This window comes from Manis javanica, chromosome 11 (assembly GCF_040802235.1).
Source record: "Manis javanica isolate MJ-LG chromosome 11, MJ_LKY, whole genome shotgun sequence".
NCBI classification, from domain to species: Eukaryota; Metazoa; Chordata; class Mammalia; order Pholidota; family Manidae; genus Manis; species Manis javanica.
Genome location: NC_133166.1, coordinates 96282988 through 96303644, shown reverse-complemented (window position 1 = coordinate 96303644; position 20657 = coordinate 96282988). Strand labels below are relative to the sequence as shown.

The 20657-nt window shown below is 38.1% G+C and overlaps 2 protein-coding genes and 1 long non-coding RNA gene across 19 annotated transcripts in view; 1 reads left to right on the top strand and 2 right to left on the bottom strand.

Annotated features, from left to right (window-relative positions):
• ANGEL2 (angel homolog 2) overlaps positions 1-7051 on the bottom strand; it is a 34106-nt gene extending 27055 nt beyond the window's left edge. The window contains exons 1-2 of one of the 7 annotated variants that reach the window (XM_073216943.1): positions 6612-7051; positions 4129-4454 (exon numbers count right to left, since the gene is read on the bottom strand). In XM_073216943.1, the coding sequence (XP_073073044.1) occupies positions 4129-4454; positions 6612-6670 (385 nt within the window). In that variant the 5' untranslated portion in view covers positions 6671-7051. Of the gene's footprint in view, positions 1-2314; positions 2557-4128; positions 4455-6154; positions 6529-6611 lie in introns of those variants that run through there. The other 6 variants (XM_073216945.1, XM_073216946.1, XM_037009915.2 and 3 more) reach the window with 6 other exon arrangements.
• LOC140844478 (uncharacterized) overlaps positions 1-20657 on the bottom strand; it is a 242596-nt gene that overhangs the window by 216482 nt on the left and 5457 nt on the right. The gene's annotated exons all lie outside the window — the stretch shown is intronic.
• Positions 15296-20657, top strand: part of RPS6KC1 (ribosomal protein S6 kinase C1) — a 388511-nt gene continuing 383149 nt past the window's right edge. For 5 of the 11 annotated variants that reach the window (XR_012122859.1, XM_073216955.1, XM_037009917.2 and 2 more), the window contains exon 1: positions 15297-15544. Coding sequence is in view for 5 of the 11 variants with exons in the window: in XM_073216955.1 (XP_073073056.1) it covers positions 15440-15544 (105 nt within the window). In the remaining 6 variants the exon portion in view is untranslated. Of the gene's footprint in view, positions 15545-20657 lie in introns of all 11 variants that reach the window. The other 6 variants (XM_073216959.1, XM_073216958.1, XM_037009919.2 and 3 more) reach the window with 4 other exon arrangements.

Genomic DNA, 20657 nt, shown 5'->3' with positions numbered 1-20657 from the left:
ACATATTAGACAAAATAGAAATAATTTAAAAGACCATGTATTTTCCTGTATATAAGTATTTTCTTGCCTTTTAAAAATCCCCAGGGGCAATGAACAGAATGTCTTCCAGGAAAGGCAATGCAGTACTGGAAGTTGTCATCAAACTGATTACAAGGGCAGTAAAATGACAGAAGACTGACCAAGGGGTACAAGGCAGGTTTAAAAAGACCTAGAAAGTCATTCTGGAGGCTGAAAGTGTTTGTTACTTAAGCTAAGATTATACAGGGTCATGGTTTCTCACTTCTTTATGGTTAAGTGGCTTTGCCTCAGACATCCTTAGCAACTTTATAACCGTAATAATATGACTATAAGTCACAGTTGGGTTTTCAGTAAGATGATTTCACATCATATTTTATTCTCTGTAAGATAAGATCATCAAGTGATTAAGTTCTAGAAATAATTCATCTCAGAGTTCTGATTTAGATGTGAATGAAGGGTGTATAATGGCAATATATGGAAGCAGTGTTTAGTGAAACAATGTGAACAAAATGAACAGAACAAATCTTTTTAATGCACAGCAAAGAAAAAGTTAAATGTGACCTAGTTACAGAATGCTAGTAATGATAATGGGTGATTGACAAATGGCATGCAGGCAACCAGGAATGTGATAGCTTCTATTCTGCAAAGACATCATGTATCCTGAAAAAGTGATGAAAGGAGAATCAAAAAGCATGAGATTTTGCAATCATAGGCAGTCCTCGACTCAGAAATAACCACCACATAAACATATATACACACGCATATGCACATGTGCCCCTTTGATCTTGTCTCCCTCACCCCAGTATTATAGAGGATACCTATTGCCATGGAGGTCATAAAGAAATACATGGAACTTTTAGAGAATCTATGAGCTCAGAGGATTAGGGAGACCAAAAATAGGAAGAACTTGGGAAAACACATTTGGAGATGGACTTTCAAGCATTAGGTTATAAGAAGAATCTCAGCCCTAGAATATCTCCCTTTTCCTATGTGGTTTTCACTTCACTGGGGTACAATGCCTAAAATTCTACCAGTTAAAAATTAAATTGTGGAAAAATATTCTCTTCATGAAAAAGACTAAAAGGAAATACACCAGCATTTTTAACAGCTATCTCTAGTGGAAGGACTATGGGAGATTTTTCTAAATCTTCCACAGTGGTGATATATTTATAATAAGAATATCAAAGCACTATAGAAATGCCAATGAGGCATTTAAAAATACTTAAGAATTTAAAAATACCCTCTGGTAAAAGAGTTTAATCAGATTGCTTTCCTTAAAATTTAAATGCTGACATCTGCTGCACTGAGGGAACAGAAATTTTGACCAGAGGATGGAAGAGGAAGACAATTTTTATGAACAGTGAGGTCTGGATGGAACAGGGACGCTGGGGACTTACGATACCATGAAGGTGCCAGGAGCCTGAGAACCTAGCAGGGTAGAGAACAAAGACGGAAGGACAGAAAGCCAAACTGAACAAAAGCATTCAACAATTACTGAATTTGGCCAAGAACTTGTTCTCTGCCCAGGAAAGGGAAGGGAACCAATCATTTTTCTATCCTTCACTGAACATGGGGAATCCTACCCTCCAAGGCCCAGAACTAAAGCTCACTGTACTAACTTCACTGAGCTACACTGACATTTATGACACAGTTTCTGTGGAGGAAACAGAACTGATTATCAACAACTGATTATCTAGAACACAATTCACTCATAAATTGGGGACCATTCATGATGGTTTTAGCCACAAATCATGAAATCTTCATATGTATATGAGATGGAAAGGGCTCTAATCATGCAAACAAAATACAAGCTATTAACAAAAAGTTACAGCATGACCCTGATGTCACCACCACATTAAAATATGAAAGATGAAGGCCTAAAAACTCCTTCACATTTTCTTGTAAATTATGTCATGTAAAGGCATATGAATGCATTAACATTTGTATAGTCCTGGCAATTAAGAGTTTATAAACCAACTCTTGCAATTCTATTTTTTAAGTAACTGAGACCATCAGATTATCGTAACAGTGGCTTTCAAACTTCTAGAACTTTTACAACGCTTTAGCATCACTTTTCATGTCATGACCGTCAATCCCTGGTACATTGGGGCGGGGGCTGGGGAGATGGGGTAAAATACATATTTTATCATGACAACATTTGCTTTTAATAAACATACAGAAATGTGTCTGGAGGCTAGGGTTCCATGGAAGACAGTTTGAAAACAATGCTAGAGTGGACAGTCTCTGGCCTTCATATACGTCACAACATAAATTCACACTACAAAAGCTTATATACCTTCCATGTCAGGAGGAACAAGGTGATCACAGCAGAGAAGACAGATGAATCAAAGAAAGTAAGCAATAGGGTTTTTAGGGTGCCTAATTAAAAAGTCATAATTGTGTCACACAAATCCTTCAAACACCACTTTAAAGTGGTAGGCAAGTTAGCAATGCTGTTCTCTTGATTGAAAAGTATTAGTGAAATATCGGAAGTCACAGATATGGCTTAACGAAGAGCATTTTCCTTATTCACAATACCTAGGAAGAATGGATATATAAAGAGTCAGGTTGCAATCAAAGTTCATCAATTCGCAAATGTAAGTCCCCATCTGTGAAAGGGAAAACACCACCACCACAGATTTTCCGAGTACCTACTATGAAGCCAACAATGCGTTAGGCACTTTGACAAATTTCATTTCATCCTCAACATGTTTTCGAAGCAGGTATTAGTTTACACATTAGGAAACCAAGGAGCAGAGAGGGTCAGTAACCTGTCCGAATTTACACAATTAGTGGTGAAGCAGAAAGAGAGCGGGGAGGGGTTCCTGAGCCCATGCTTACGTCAGTATGCCACAGCTCCACCTGAGAGCGTACCAGATTCAGAAAAGGTGAAACCAAAGAGGAGTGTGCTGACCTGGTGAACAAATACATGAATGAAAAGCAACCTTATGTCCTCATTCAACCTGGTATTTAGAGATCATGAATTGTCCTTAGGGACCTGATTCTAATGCCTCTAATACACCTTTCATTCATTCAAATTACTATTTGTATATAAACACACGCTGGGGTGAGTGCTATACAAATAGACTTTCATTTTTGAGTGCTGCTTAGCATTCTACTTAAATGTGTAGTACAATGTCTATTTAAAAAAGCACTAACCAAATAGTCTAGCCAATCTTCTAACTCCAACTTAGAAGGAGAGAGAAGTGGAAGTGAGTGAGACTCACTCTGAATGTCTTCCTTTGACAAACTTGTGTCAGCTCCCTACACATAACCTATTGGCCTATTTTCATAGGCCACATGGCCTATTTTCAAATATCTGCAGAGGAATTATCTTTACTGAAAACCATAGCTGAATAAGAAAGACAATTCCAAATTCTATAGACAATTCATGTATACAGGGTGGGGCAGGAGGGATGGAGGGGTGGGTTCTAGCAGCACGGGGGAGGGGGGAGTCTAGTGAATTGTTTACAGTAAAAAGATATGAGAGAAATAGAAGTAACCATCAGATTTAGAAAAAAAACTGTTAAAATTGAATAAGATGTGGCTCCCTCTTTAAAAGATAAAATTTCTATACTCTCAAGATAGTATCTTTAGGCCCCAATATGAGAATTACATATTTAATAAGCTAACATCTTTTTCTGTAAAAAAAAAAAAACTATTGTTCCTATTTAAGAAAATCTTTTTGTCCTATATTAAAAAGTCTGCGTTTTCAAAATCAGCATTAAAAATGAAAACACAAAATTTACTTTTTAATAGATCTGTGGACTCCCAAGTATACATCCACCAATTTCTAAGTCTAAGATCCTTTGTTTCAAAAACACTGGATTTGAAATTTATTAATATGTTTTAATCTACTTCTGCGTTCTTTCCCAATGTTACTTTAAATGTAGTATTACTTCTATTTTACTGTCAGAAACTCACAGTTAGTTGAAGATAAAAATTAAGATTTCATTTTAAAAAGGAATTTCTTTTTAACAGAAAACTATTGGCTGAAAATACATACTAAACCCTCTAAAACCTGCAGATTTTCTTAATGATTAGATATGAAAATTTCAGAACGTCTATGGCTTATGCCTATTTCTGCACCAAGATAAATGCCACCTGTACCTTGGTGTTTTCTTCGTTTTGACGAAGGCTCATCTCCCTCAGAGTGCATGCCGTAATTAGAGAGATGAATCAAAGATGTCTGGCTCAGGTTGTCAGGTCTCCAGTTCCAGTATGGAAACTGAGTTCTAGACTCAAACAGACAAGGTGGTCTCCAATTTAGTGAAAAATGCCTACTGCTGAAGTACGGGTAAGGAGCACGAGAATAATGTCCAGGCCACCTCATACAACTAGAAATATGTCTGTTCCAGCAACACCTTTGCAGATTCTCCCACGGTGCAGTCCAGTCTCTGCCCAGACTCTTCTGGTGATGGGGTAACATGGGGTATCTAAAAGAAATAAATACACTCCTTGAGGCACCACTTTTTGTTTGGCTATAGCACACAGAATCTAAATCTATTTCCTCAAGGGAATATGATGTCTAATATTTAAAACCTGACTTCTGAATTTGTGAAGGATGGGAGAAAAAATAGCCATGATTTAACTATTAGCGGCAATATCTCAATACTCTTCCTAAACAACTATGAGTTATTCTAAACACTTAACTAGAATTCACCAGGCTCCCAAAACACCACATACACTTCAAAAAGCACACAGTTCAACTGAGAGATTAATCAACTGTCAAACTGATTTACAGAGTAACTTTCTAGCATCTAATAAACTCAATGGACAAATAAAATTCACAGCAAACGTAATACTTACATGCAGAACACATAAGCTGGCTACAATTAAAGAGAATCTCTCCTCCAACTTGGGTTGGAGTAAAAACATGTTCCTGAACAGTTTAGTACTAACGTTATATTCTTCCAAACGTGTATAGCTAAGAAAACAAGTCTCTCACAACTTCACAAAACTCTCTCACTTGCTAATCACTAGGTGGTTAATTTTCCTTTTTTTAAATTTCTTAAAATTTTTTATGAAAAGCATGTTTTTTCCTTGGCGGGACATGAAAGAAGATAGAGATTACATCCTAGGTATTCATCACACTCCAAACCCAACCACACCAATTTAACCTATCATCCAAAATATCTCCAAAGTACTGCTATCATTAGTTTCAATAAATATGTTGCTCTCAGGCTCTCTTAAGAAACAATGTAACTTAAACAACCATCTTCTTACTATACAATGCCGGCAAAATGTTAGGATTCCAAGACCTTCTATCATTTCCTCCAGAATTCATTTAAGGTGTATTTCCAAGATTATAATAATATTGTCTTAATATTATGTCCACTTCTATCACCAAAGGAATTTTACTTAAACTGTATTTACTGTTACTTGACTTATATGTTATGGTCTTTTTATTTTACCAGCATTTAAATTTTTTATTATATATTTTTACAGTTTAACTGTTCTCAACTTGTCCTCTAAATTCAATTTAACCATAGATCTTTAAAGGCATGACATGGGCAGATTATCCTGCTTTGTGACAACTCTGAAAACCACAGAGATTTGGGCACTTACTCCACCTTTTCTATCCTAATAAGTGATGGTACTGAAATATAATACTTGTATGACAAAACTGTCTACATTGTGGGTACTTATATTGATGTATTTTTCTCTTAAGATGTTGCACTCCTTCCAGAGCTTTTTATTCATTTTAATCCCGGTCTCTTAAGTGCCTAGCACAGTGCCTGGCACACAGCTGGTACTCAGGAAAACCTTGTTGAACTGAACTGTCATCAGGTTCCAGGGCTATAGAAGTTAAAAAGATCAGAAGATCCCCGTAATTTATGTAGTAATACAGTGCAATGCTTTCCAAGTGTGGTACGCCAATCGGTTTCATATGGTACATAATTAAACTTTTTGCTTTTTAATATTTAAGTACTTAAAGTTCATTAGAAAAAAAGCATAATCGGTACATCAAACCTAAATTGAAGGCAGCACCTACTGAAGTTTTTTTTTTTTTTAATGCAAGTCAATTCCAAGAAAAGCACCCAGTAGATAATACTGGCGTGCAGCGAGAATTTGGTAATAATTATGAAAATTGGTACACAAGTGACTTAAGTTTGAGGGGCACTACAACACTCACAAACAAACCCCGGGCGCGTGTGCAGCGCGCGCGCCCCTTGCGTCAGGCCCCCCGGGATCCACTGTGAACGGGCGGTCTCCCCGCGGACTCAGTTCCCGGAGGATGCGCGGGCCCGGGAGGAGCAGGCTGGCTTGGAGGTCGGGTTGGCGGAAGTGGCCCGGGGCTCCGAGGCCAAGCCTGGTCGAGCAGGCACGAGCCCTGCCGGCGGCCGATACGCACGCGCCAAGGCCTAGACCTCGTCGGCCGGGCGTCCCGCCGGCTGGCGCCGGGTTTACCGATATATCCTACAGGGTCTCCGGAGGCTGGTCCCGGCGGCACCTGCGCCCCGACCCTCTTCCTCCTCCTTCCTCCCCGGACCCAGCCCGCCCCGCCCCGCCCCGGCGGAGCCCGGGCCGCCGCCCCCGCCCCCCGGCCGCCCGCTCCACCCTCCTCCCTCCAGCCTCCCAGCCCTACTGACCGGCCTCGTCCCACTACGCAGCGGCCGTAGCCTCTTCTCATACAGCGCCACGCTTCCATCTTCCGCCTCTGCGGACGTCCAGACGTCCAATTCCCAGGCCCCGGCCTCAACCTCAGGCTCTACAACAGAGCTGGCGGCCCAAAGCACCAGGGGTTCCCCATCACTAGACGTCGGGACTCCCGGACCGACTGCAAGGCATGCTGGGAGGTTCAGTCTCGCCGCCAGCCAAGTCCCCATCTTGCGCCGCGGAAGTCGCGGAATTGTCTCAACTCCGCATACAGGAAGCATGCGCAGAGTGTGTGAAGCCTGGGCAGGCATTTCGGAATAGGGCAGAGCACCCGACCTCTGTCTTAAAGAAACAGAAAGAAAGAAACAAAGCGCTGAACAGCTCCAAGTCCTGCGGGAGGGTGCAATGCGGGTGTGAGCTACGAAGAAAATAAGTATTTTAGCCTATTTTTATAATGTTATCTGGAAATTCGAAAGGTGGATGCTCAAGGTGGGGAAATAACCCTTCTCAGCGTTCCCACAGAACTGTGGTACCACGGATTTTTCCAATTAATTTTGTGGAAACACATCCACACAGCTTATTTTTAAATGTACGTGCATGTCTTGTGTGTTCCTTGCTATTAAATTTAGTATAGGGCTCTAGATTCTTGGGAAACGTTATTTAAGCAAGTATTGATTTTGCAGTTAGATAAATTTTAGCCATAGGCAAAATTCGCAAATACATAATGCAGGAATAATGATGATTGAATGTATTTCCACTTTATACTGCCCTATTTTCTAATTGTACTCACAATTTTGCATCTATTAAATTGACTGACTACTAATTTCTTATATGTCTTAGCTCCATATGAGATTTTAAATACCTTGTAAGCAAGGACCATGACCCATTATTTTCAAAATTACTAGACCTAGTGCTGTGCTCATTACACAATAGATTGTAGATAAAATATTTTTGAATGAATGGTTAACACTGGATCAGAATTAGAGAAGACCTGAATGAACAGAACCTTTTCCCTCTAGTACATCATGTAACCTCTGGTTTGTGAGGCGTAAGGAGAAATGGAGCACTTTGAAATAAGCGAAAGAGATTAATGGATGTCCTTTCTACGGAATGCTGGAGTTTAGAGAATCACATTATCCTAAAAGATATTCACCTTTATCTTGTTTTAGACTGTTTTAGAATTTTGTAGAGATTAAAGTAACTTTGGAGAGAACTGATGGTAATGTAAAATTGTTATTGTCTATGGGCATGTAAATGAATTCTATCCAAGGGTGGGAGAACCTTCCACTGTAGAAAAGCCAGTTTTACATCTTTTTGCAAGGTTCAGTATTCCTAATCCATAAAGTGTTTGCTTCATGGATTTCTCTTGATCAGATTGCAACATCTTTCTGGTTCCATTATTTAATAAGAATTCTCCTTTAAGTTTTGTGGTTCCCACAGAGATGCCCAAGGTATTCATCTGACAGGCAGATGAACATCACCGGAGAGGTGTGCATCTCATGGACTGTCAAATCCATAAACTTTTTTTCTTGCTCTCAGAGGTGAATCTGAAGCACAATAGAATTTTTTAAGTCTCTGTTTTCCTCATTTTAATGTTCTTCTCTGCGAACTTTGTGTTCTGTTTTTGTTTGTATATTCAGCCAATAAATTATTTTCCTCTAATGGCAGCAATGATCAGAAACTTAATTATATGGTCTGAGCAATGGTGATCTTTGTAAAAGGATTAATGATTTATAGGGATCTATTTTCTACTGATCCCCAGACAACAGAGAATCTGGTTTGCTAATCTTGTTTGTCTATTTGCCTATTTTGAACTCAGCTCAAGAATTCTGTCCTCACTGGGAAAAACAGGTCTTTGATGTCCCGACTAATGAATTTTTATGTTTCTTTGTTTACTCTTGAAATTGTGCTGAAATTGTAGAATCAAAGTCATAAACTCTCCACATGTCTATGTGTCTGTTATTCATGGAATATATGAATTTGGTATGTCTTATATCTGGAGGATATTAATAAATTAAATTATAAAGTTTATTTTGTTAAAGGAGTTCTGTTCTAATTGGCTTATAGAAATAAATAAGCACTTATGTGAACTTAATTATTAAAATTACCAGAAATCAATGAAGTAGAAATACTTTAAAGGAGATGTACTTAAAAGAAAAATATTCTTATAGAAGCTAACTCAGAAATGTTTTCAGAATTCAAGTTCACATAATTAAGATCAGTCTCTTGAATGATAGTTTAGGATTTGGTATAGTTTGAGATCCACAGTTATTTTTCCATAGTTTGGGGATATTACTTACTTTGTTCTAACATCTACTGTTGCATCAAAAATATGATGTAAGTATAACTAAACTCTTTTCTCTGGTTAGTTTTTAAGATCTATATTGTATATATATGGAATTGTTTTTGTTTATTTTGATTAGTACTCAGTGTGCACTTTCATTCGGAAGATTAATTTCTTTGTTCAGTTCAGAAAATGCTGACTGGTTATTTCTTTGAACATTGTTTTCCACTAGTGCCTTTATATCTTGTCCGGGAATTCCTATTAAATCACTATCAAAACCTCATCATTTTTTTGTCTGGACTGTTTTTAATCACTCCTCTTCCCCCTTCTCCTTCTCTTTCTTATCCTGCCTCTGCTGAGATCTGGGTGAATTCCTCAGTTCAGTTAATTTACTAATTTTTTCTTCAACTGAGACCAATCTAGAGTGTATTTTGTTGATTACTTCGATGACCGTATTTTGTTATTTCTAAAATTTCTAGCAGATACCTTTCCACATTGACATTTTTTGTTTTATTTCTGCTTGCTTTTATAATTCCTTGTTCTTTATTTTACTTCTATCAGAGAATACCAAACATGCATATTTGAAACTCATTTTTACATTATTCTGTTATGTCCATTTCATCTAGAATGAATTTACTTCCTCTTCTTTGATTTTGTTGCTTGATGATCTGAATGTGAATTTCCTCTTGTGTTTTAGAACTCTGATGTGCAGACATCTGATTATGAAATTTATTTATTTTTTTCTCTCTCTTTGTTAATGCTTTCTGTCTTAGTTGCCTCCATTTCTCCTTAAATACTCCCAGACTAAGATTAGAACTCTGTCAGTGGTTTAGACCTTCTAGCTATGCTATCAAGAGATATGCAGACCAGCCTCTGAGCTAGTGGATATCTTGGCCCAGTTACTGGATGAGAAACTGTGTTCCTTTTCTCCTGCCTCCCTAGGCCACGGCTCTGAAAGTAGTCACTGCAACTCTTTTCAACCTTTTTTCATGGATGAGGAAATCGCTTATTTCAGTGGTGAGCCTGATTCCATCCTTTCCCTTTTTTGCGAGGATTTTGGTCCCTATTACCAAATAGGAGAGCAAAATTCCTAGATAGGGAGCCCATTAGGCCTCAGCTTTGAGGTTCCTGGACCTCAGAAAGGTTTACATTAGTTCTGAGCATCATTGTGGTTTTTCTTATTTCTTAATTTATCTTTATATTTTATCTCCTATTACTGTGTGTTTGGAGCAAAGGATGTCGTCTTCAGTGCAAGAACTTACAAGGTACCTTAGCTGAAAGTACAAATATATTGTATTATGTAATTTTCCAGAAACAATTTCTTTATAAGGGCAAAGTCTGTGTGTCAAGAATCATCAGGACATTGAGATTTGAAGCAACGGAAGTATTGGGAATATTCTCAAGGGTCACATAGACCTGGGTATTAACACTTCCCAGCTGTGGAACTGGCAAATATATCACCTCCTTGATAACAGTTACCTCACCTCTAAAATGGAGATAATAATACTTATGAAATACTGTGAGGGTTAAATAAAATGATAGCTGTGAAATATCTAAGGCATGGAGAGGCAGAAATATTTTGTTTTATTTTGCATCAGCTTTGCATTCAAAACAAACTTGAACACATAAACTTGGTTAAATATACTAGCATAAACTGAGTAGATAATGCACATTTAACAGAGCTTTGTGCACACCTTTGAGATACAGACCAGAGGAAATTAAAAACATAAGATAAAAATGTTATAAAGTCAAATGAAGAGTAATACAGTACAGATTCAGTATCTCAGAGAACTACCCATCTGATGCTTTCAGTATTTTTAGTCAAGGATGGATATGCTAATGTATAATAACCTATTCTGAACTATTGATATAACTTTCTCCTCTTCTTTAAGAAACCGTGTAGCCTTTGTTAATGAAAACTTCCAATTAGTGAAATCACATAATCATATATACATGTAAATATATAAATATGGGGTATAAAATTTTTCCCTTTTGCTCTTAAAAACTGTATTTGGCAACATGGGCATTGCAAGGAAAAACTAAAAAAAAAAGAGAGATAAAAATCCAAATTTGAAGTGTCTCTCAACACCCACACTTGTTCTTATATGCCACTTTCAACCTCCAATCCTGGAAAATGTTTCTGTGTAACCTACCAACTCTCAATAAAAATACCCCAGGTTGTCATGGTGACATAGTTCTTTCCCCTGCAGAACCCTGTGGTCTGATGCAGTGCTTTACCAATTCTTTATGGTTGTAGGATCTTTCCTTTCTTTTTTCTGTACCATTTCTCCTTTTTCCAGCCTAACATCTAAGCCTGCTAAAGTGGTGGCAAATTAAAGATTTAATATGGAGTAGGGCAGATTTAATGAATGGTCTTACAATAGCCAATACATTGGTCTGAAAAGATGATGGAATCCTCCACGAGTTTATATTCTGTTGTGGTCCTTGATGAAAACATGATAGCATTCAGCCCTTGCTGGAATTCCTCATTTCCTTCCTAACCTGTATGGGATGATTAAATTAAGAACTCTTCATGTCCAGGCTTTTAAAACAGAGGTACAATTACAGGAATTTATAGTCAGGATATAGAATTCATTTGGTCTTTCTTTTCCCTCTACCCTTAAATCGTTTCTGATTCCCACCTCTCAGTCTGAACTGGGGCTTGGCAGATTTGTGAGTCTCGACAGTGTGGATGTTATGGAATTGAGCTCACCTCTAACAAATGATCCAGCTGCCTGGCTTGGTCTGTTTCAGGGCTCCTAGAGTCATCTTTCTGGGAAGTATTAGAGCAGACCTTAGCAGGGGTTCTTTGGACACAAAGGAGAATGAAGAGGCTGACTGATGGAAGTCAAGAGGACAGCATGAGAAAGCTGCATGTAAGAAAGAGCAAAACTGCTCTGTGGTTGTCTAAACCCATGTGAGGAGAGAAACCATGTTTATCTAAATAGTGAATAAATAATGGCTATTTCGTGGTGCATTTATCAAGTATTTTGACTCTGCCCATGCCAAAATTAAACGAGACATTTAGCTTGAAGGAGTATACATTTTTCATGAAGGCTGATGTCAAGGTGGAAAGTATGTATCACTTAAGTTTCTTTTGTGAAATTTTGGTTCATAAATAGTTATCTGAACTTGGGAAGTCTGGGATCCTGGATTTCAAAACTCCCTGGCTTTAAGAGAGAGATGTGTGTGGCCACTGAAGTCTTTGTTCTATTAGCTTGGTGGTCAGCTAATGAATGGATAGAGGTTTTCTTAAATGTCTGGAAATTAAAAAACTCCCAGTCTTTCCAGAGGAGCTAAATTTTTACGTTGGGTTACACATACAATACTCAGGCAACTTACAACTCTGCCTTACCCTTCTTCTTTCCTTACTTTCACAGAAGTTAAGGTCAGCCAGCCATGAGAGCTCAAGGTCTTCTTAGGTATATCCTGAGCATGTGCACAGTTCTGGTTATGTGCATGATTTTCTAGATTCCCAGGAATATAATGAACCTTTTCAAGGCCCTTATTCTCTGAATCTTCTTATTCTGTCTTTCTTCTCAAGCTTCTTGGTAAGTCTATGGTTTACTCAATTGCTATCTATTGCCTGTTTTACCCCAAAGAATCATTTTTGGGTTCATTGACTTCTTTCTCTTGCTTTTCTCCTTTCTATGCATTGAGTTCTTGCTCTTTTTATTTTTAATTCAATTTCTGGTTTCTTAAGGTGGAAGCTTTTTATCATTGATTCATGACCTTTCTTCTTTTCTATTATTGGCTTTTAAGGCTATAAATTTATCTCTCAACACTTTGGCACAGAAATTTTTGAAATGTTTCAGTTTTCTTTCAATTCCAGATATTTTTAAAGGTCTATTGTCATTTATTCTTTAATCCATGCATTTTTAGAGTTACGCCATTTACTTTCCCCATGTTCATGAATTATACAGTTAACTTTCTGTTCCTAACTTTAATTTCCTAAGGTCACACAAAGCACATACAATTTATATTGGCTTTTAAAATTTGTTGACATTCACTTTATGGTAGAGGATATGGTCTTATTTGGTGAATGTTTTGTATGTTCTGCTGCTACCAATTGAGATGTTCTATAAATATCAGTTAGATGGAGTTGGTTGATAGCTGGTTTCTGGTCTTCTATACCATTACTGATTTGTCTACCTGTTTTATCAATGACTGAGATGAGTATTAAAGTTGTAACTAAAATAGTTGATTATCTTTTTCTTCTCTTAGTTCTAATGGCTTTTGCTTTACACATTTTAAAATTATTAGGCACATGCACATTTAAAATTGTTATGTCATCTTGATGAACTGAACCCTTTATCATTAAATTTTGTTTTTCTTTATTCCTGGTAATTTATTTTCTTCTTCAGTCTTCTGAGTGTTTTAATCACACATCTTTTTGCATTCTTTTATTTTAACTAGTGGCATTTGCTGAATCAAATAAATTTGGAGAAAGTAGTATAGGAAGTTTGCTAATGGTGATTCTGAGATACCTGCTAATGTAACTAAATGGAAAGTAAAAGAAGTCATTGAGATAGGAAGAGGTTTAAAAGGAAAAATAAAGTTCATATTTTAATCTGTTGTTTTCGGTGAAATTGGATATATAGATAAGGATGTAGGTAACATGAGTCAAAATCTTAGAAGACAGATATACCTGGAGATAATAGATTTGTAAGTCAATGGGAATAAACAACAAAGGATTAAAGGCAAAATCCTGAGGAAAAGAGCACTAAAGATTCTTGGAAGTAGGGGAAATTAGTAAGAGACTGAAAAGGAGTAAATAATTCAGAGTGTAAAGAAAAAAGAGTGACGACTTATATGCTAAGGACGTAGAAGATTTTAAAAAGGTGGAAATGGTCAGAAATGTTTGAGTCTGAAAATACTGGGTAAGATGATGTTGTAAGAACTTTTTTCATAGTGTCATAGTAGCATTATAGTAGTGAAAGCAGATTGAAGTGGATATCGGAATGAATGTGTGTTATTCATGAATGTGTGAGTGTGTGATGTGTGAATATTGACACAGATTACTAAAAACAACCTAACAACTTTTGACAATGAGGAAAAGAGAAAGGAGAGAAAAAGACAACACGAATGATGTCCTTTACCCTCTCTACCTGCCTTATACGTATCTCTTGATCAAGATTCAGCCATGGTTTCCCCTCTACCAGAAAACCTTACCTCATCTTCCATTGTGAATTACATGTACCCTACAGCACTCCACATATACATCTGTCATGGTAGTTTTAACAGTGTACTTGGTTTAGTTTTTTTCCTACTATATGGTACTTGAGAACAGGGACTCTCTTTGTAACTCCAATGACTAATTAGCATGACTCTGGCCCACAGCAGGTGGTGAATTCAGGTTTAATGAATGAATGATAGATCAGTTCAGGCATATGAAGGCTGAGAAGGAGAGAGTGGGTGGAAGACATTAAAGTACAGAAAGCAGTTAGTTATTGATGGATCAATGTCTTTGGGTCTGCCAAAGAGGATGGGTTTTAGCACATAGGTAGTTACTTGTCTAAAAAATGAGGGATATGACTACGTCTCAAATGGGTGTAGAAATGTGAGAAAATGTCAGGATTAGTACTAAGGTCTTCCCCCACCCTCACTTCCTCATAAAGAAGGGCAGGGGGCAAAGCCTTAGGGAGGCAAGAGGATAGAGAGTTGAGGAGAGCTGCAAAGACTTGGAATGTATGTTATTGGAAAAGGAAAATCCTGATCAATGAGAGGTAAAGGAATTGCCAAGGGATGGATAGCAACCAATTTAAATGGGAAAATCTATCTTAGTAGTAGCTTTGAGAAGTTGTGTGATTTTTTCCCCCTTCCCAGCTAGATGCAGCCTCCAGAGTTTAGAATCTGAGGGGATTAACTTTAAGATCAGTATAGGATTGAGGGCTTGCTGTGGAAGTACAGACAGGTGCACAGGTGGACCGGATGTGTCCTAAAAAGAAGGAAGGGTGCTCACGTTAATTGTTGATTAATGAGACCAAAAAAAAAAAAAAAAAAAAAAAAAGAAGGAACGGTATGCCTGCAAGGGAGTTCAGGTGCTGGCGTATTTAAAATGAGAGGCCGTGAATAGGGAAGAAAAGATGCTAGGTTGACGTATCCTTCCATCGCTTTATGGCTGTACAAGTTGGTCCACGGGCTGCGTGGGGGTGCGCAGGACCAAGCTCTCAACGGTGTTGTGGCTGAAAAGGCTCTCACAAAATCTAGAAGGTGCCGGACGGAGCTCGCGCACAAGGAGGCTTAGTGGAGGCGACTCGGGTCTCCGCAGTGACGAGAATGGCGGTGCACCCGCTTGCCAGGCCCAGTCCGGTCAGCGGTCAGCACCCAAGGTGGCGGGTCCCCATCCCTCGCACGCGGGATCCGGTCTGAGCCGGAAGCTTCTTTGCCGACCCGGAAGTAGAGCTGTGCGTGCAGGCGCTGCCGTGGAGCCACCGCCCCCTCGCTGCTTCGCGTCTTGTTTGGGAGCCGGATCGCGGCGCCACTGGGGTGCCCTGATGGTCCCCGGCAGGCGGCAGCGGCAGAGGCGGCGGGAGGATGACCTCTCCCCGGGAGCGGGGTGCCGACCTGGCCCGATTCTACACTGTCACCGAACCGCAGCGACACCCGAGGGGCTACACGGTATATAAGGTCACCGCCCGGGTGAGTGCGGGTGTCGGGCGTGGGTACGAGTGTGAATTGGGATAGGGATAGGACGGACTAAGGTGTAGACACTGGTGTGGGGTTACCTGATGCCGGGCCAGAGGCGAGGGTGGGATTGGCTGCGCCTAGTGCGGGACATGGGTCGGAGGTGGGGACTCGGGAAGGCTCGGATAGGGGCTGAGTGTGGCGCGCTCGGGACTCTGCTGGAGAAGGTCGCGGTCGAGTTCCCAGTCCAGGGTGGGGCAGACATTGATGGTTTTAAATTGATGACTCAGCTCCATCCCTTTTGCACTTTCTCTGCTGAGGCTAAAATTTGCAGAAGTGGTTTTCCTTGCTTCCGAGGGAGAAATGCAGATTACAAAGTGTTAATTATGTATTATTTGATTTATGTAATATAAGATATTGCTTCCTTTGACCTTTATACAGCTTAAGGTTTGCACTGAGGCAGACAGACTTTTGAGAAAGATGTCAGCGTTGGGGGCATCAAGCCAGGACCTCTGTAGGTGGCTGTGCCTTTTTTGCTTCTGAGTTTTTCATGGTTTTCAATGGGAGACATATGAGAAATTCTAGTGAGGGTCACTGTGTTAGATATTTCGACGGCACATTTAAAGTTGCGGGCTCCTTTACATCAACTCACCAATCGGATTTTTGGTACCCACTTTGTTCATATTTCATTGCTCTTACCTTGAGTTTGAAAGACAGCTTGCATCTACATTCTTGGAAAAGAAGAAAACAAAATGAAATAAGCCTATATGTATGTAAGGCATGTGTATATCAGTTTGTATGTATATTAGGCATTCTGTACATATCACTCAATCCTGATTTTAATGATGAGGAAACAGGTTCAAGGAAGTTTCATAACTTGCTCAACTTTACACTGCAAGACAGACAATAAGAAGCATTTGAGATGGGATTTGAGACCAGTTCTGCTTAACTCCAAGTTACATAAAAAATTAAGTTAACTTTTTCATTATCATTGTTAAAAAAAGAGGTACAGATAATAGTAATAGTACAGGATACATTTGGAGGATGTAGTAATTAATAATGTGTCATAGAAAGCTGGGGAAGCAGGCCTTGAGGAGAATCTAAAGATTAAGTAGATTTAAATAAAAAGAATTCTGGGCATGGGAGGGACACATGGTGTATGGAAATGGTGCACCGTTCAGACAAATGTGAGAAGATGGGGTGAGCAGATTTGTTGAAATACAGTAGATAAGACCTGGCCTTATTATTGCAGAAGGCTGCACTGAGAATGGAGGGAAATTTGTTACTCCATTTGCATGTAAGGTTGTTATATAGGTGAAGTGTTAGTTTCAGCTTAAGACATTTTTTTAAGATTAAGGGGCTCTCATTATACCATTCTTAAACCTTTTTAGTTATTGGGCCCTTCAAAAATCTAAACTTAGTTCTTAACATGTTTGGGGAATTAGAACAATTTTCAACATATATAATGTTCCCCTCACAGCACCCTGTTCATCCCTAATTATAAATTTATCATAATTATATTGTATTAATCTGTTTACATATCCTCATGTCTAGGTCTCTTTGTAGATTTAGAGCAGGTCTGTGTCATTGGTATTTGTTCCCTTATGTGTCATCTAAGGCAGTGTATGGCACATAGTGCCTAAAAAATATTGTTGAATGTTTTCCTCTCTATTCTAGGCAGCATACCCAATAAATGATTAATTTCAGGTACTGAGTGTTATGAGGGATTCAAGGGTGAATAAAACATGGGTTTTCCTTTCAAGGATACTCAGTAGAAGAGAGCTTATTGGATTTAAGAAAGTATAGCACAAGATAGAAAGTGTTAAATGCCATAGGAGACTACTGAAAAGAGCTGTGGGATTTCAGAAAACAGATTGCTTTTGACTCAAGGGATCAGGGAATATGTACCAATTAAGGCAGGTGGTGAAATATGGGGAGAATCCGGGCAGGTGGGATAAAAGGTAAGGGCATAGTAGGTCAAAGGGCAAGTAGAAGGGATAGAGCCCATCAAAGCCTGAAGGTGTGTATGTGTTTCTGTCTGTCTGCCTTTGGAACTTGAATCGGAAATCCTGAATATGATTATTACTTGTATATTTACAAAAGGAAAGGTTAACCTCATTTAGATCTTAAGTATCTTTTTTTATTACTGTTTTTTATTAAGGCATCACTGATATACAATCTTATAAAGTTTCACATGAGCAACATTGTGGTTACTACATTCATCCATATTATCAAGTCCCTTCCTACACCCCATTGTATCACTGTCCATCAGCGTAGTAAGAAGCTATAGAGTCACTATTTGTCTTCTCTGTGCTATTAAGTATCTTTTCTTAATCTGTGAACAACTTTTGTTGATAACTCAAATTAGAAGATAGCACACTGCCTTAGAACTAACCAAATCTGTAATACGCATGTTACATATTGTGGTTATTTGAACTGGAAAATCCTTACCCTGCCTTCTTTCTCCTTGTAAATGTTTATATCCTCATTTATTGCTTATGTTATGGATTTGTTTTTTTAATTTAAGGTTTAAGGGTCAACATAGACATACTTTAAAAATAACTGCTTAATGTTATAAGAAGTAAAATATTTATTCTTTTTTGAGATGTAAGGAGAAAAACATCTTTCCTCAGGAGAATTAATGAGGTAAATAGTGCTCCCCTGAGAAAACTAAATGTGATAAAAACTAAGAATGTTTTCTCTGTTTCCAACTACTGATTTACTTCTAGCTTTAAGTAACAATCTCTATATTCTTGATCCTTGCAGCGTTCTGTAGGGTGCTGTAGAAGTAGAATTATGTAGGAGTAGAATTAGACATTGGAAGTATAATTATGTAGGAGTAGAATTAGAATCTTGGGAAGTACCATTGTTAAATTGTGGGTAGCATAAGAGCTCTTTTATCTTCTTTAAATCTTCTTTATATATTTTTTGCACTTCTCTGGAAACTGGCTGGCTTAGATAACCTTATGGCCACTTACAAGCTTGCTAACAGATTTCACAGTTAAACTGTGTTGCTTATTTATTTTTATCTAAATATATTCAGAATGGGGAAATTCTATTGTGGATTTCCTTTGATTCTAAGTTAAAGGAGATAGATATAAAAGAACCATTAGAGTTTTTGGTTGTTTCATCATTCTAAGTGTAAGTTTGGTGAGTTTTGACAAATATATGTGGCTATGTATCCATCCCCACAGCCATGACTGCATAAGTTCCCTCCTGCCCCTTTGCAGTCAGTCCCCTCTCCCACCCCCTGTCCCAAGGCAACCACTAGGTAGTTTTCTGTCATTATAGGTTAGGTTGTAGTTCCTAGAATTTCTTATAAGTGGAACCATACAATATGCCCCCCTCTTTTTATTATGGGTTTGGCTTCTTTAATTCAGCACGATTACTTGAAATTCACCTATGTTATTTGTATTTTTTTTGAGGCACATGCAATAAAGTGCACAAATCTTAGTGTGCAGCTCGATTAAATTTGACATGTACACTCATGTAACCATCACCCAAGCAAGTCAAGATACCAAACATTCTCACTAATTTTTTTCCAGCCTGTTGTGTATTTTTATGTTCCTATTGCTGATCAGCATTCTATTATATGGTTATACTGCACTTAATCCATTCACCTGCTGATGGACATTGGGTTGTTTCAGATTTTGGCTGTAGGAATATAGCTACTATAAGCATTTGTATATAAGTCTTTGTATGGACATGTACTTTCATTTTAATTGATAGCACACAGCCTTATTTACTGTAGCTTTATACTAAGTTTTGAAATCAGGTAGTCTAAGTCTTTTGTCTTTTTCTCTTCCAAAATTGTTTTGGCTATTCTAGACTGCATTTTCAGATACAGTTTAGTATCAGCTTGGTAAATTTCACAAACATGCCTACCCAGATTTTGGTGGGGATTGCACTGAGAATGTAGATTAACTTCAGGAGAATTGCTATTTTAACAGTCTTGAATTTTCTGATCCATGAACATGTCTTCTGTTTATTTAGCTGTTCATTGAGCAATGTTCATTCTGTTTATTGAGCAATGTTTTCTAGTTTTCAGTGCATAAGTCTTGCTCATACTTACTTGGTTTTTTTTTTAGCAATTGTATTTATTTAACATGCAATAGATATTGTTATAAAGCATAGCGTAAATATTTAGTTTTCTAATACCTTAATGTATTTCCATAAGCCTTTAAGTCTATAATTTCATAGAAACAGTTTTCTACCAGGGAGCCAGATATATATATGTGTATATATCTGTATATAGGTTAGGTTGTAGTTCCTAGAATTTCTTATAAGTGGAACCATACAATATGCCCCCCTCTTTTTGTTGTGGGTTTGGCTTCCTTAATTCAGCACAATTACTTGAAATTCACCTATGTTATTTGTATTTTTTTTGAGGCACATGTAATAAAGTGCACAAATCTTAGTGTGCAGCTCGATTAAATTATATATATAATTTCTCTTTATGTAACTAAAGATTTTAAGAGGGTATAGGCCTCTATTAGGTACAATTTACTCATAACACTGAACAAAGACCTTATAATCTAGAGGAGAGTTTAACATTATAGCTTAGTTTCATAAAATGGTGAATTTTAACCAAATTGTTACCTCTGTACTCTTATGTTTCCTATACTTTTAAATCACACTGCTTAGCAAGTAATATAGGTGCTGATATGTTTTTAGATTCAATTAAGTGTAGCCAAATTTAATTTGTTAGTCAAAGTGTATATTTTCCTTTAACTACTTAACACTGCCTCAGTTACTCATCCTAGAAAAAGTAACCTTCTCAAGTGGAAAAATCAATGCAGAGTATTTCTTCCTTAAACATTTTCAAGTATTATAGGAAAAAAAGCTCATTAAAAAACTCAATTAAAAGTGACATTCCTGGAGCTAAAGGGTATTATGCTCAGTGAAATAAGCCAGGCGGAGAAAGACAAGTACCAAATGATTTCACTCATCTGTGGAGTATAAGAACAAAGAAAAACTGAAGAAACAAAACAGCAGCAGACTCACAGAACCCAAGAATGGAGTAACAGTTACCAAAGGGAAAGGGACTGGGGAGAATGGGTGGGAAGGGAGGGATAAGGGGGCGGGGAAGAAAGGGGGCCTTACGATTAACATGTATAGTGTGGGGGGG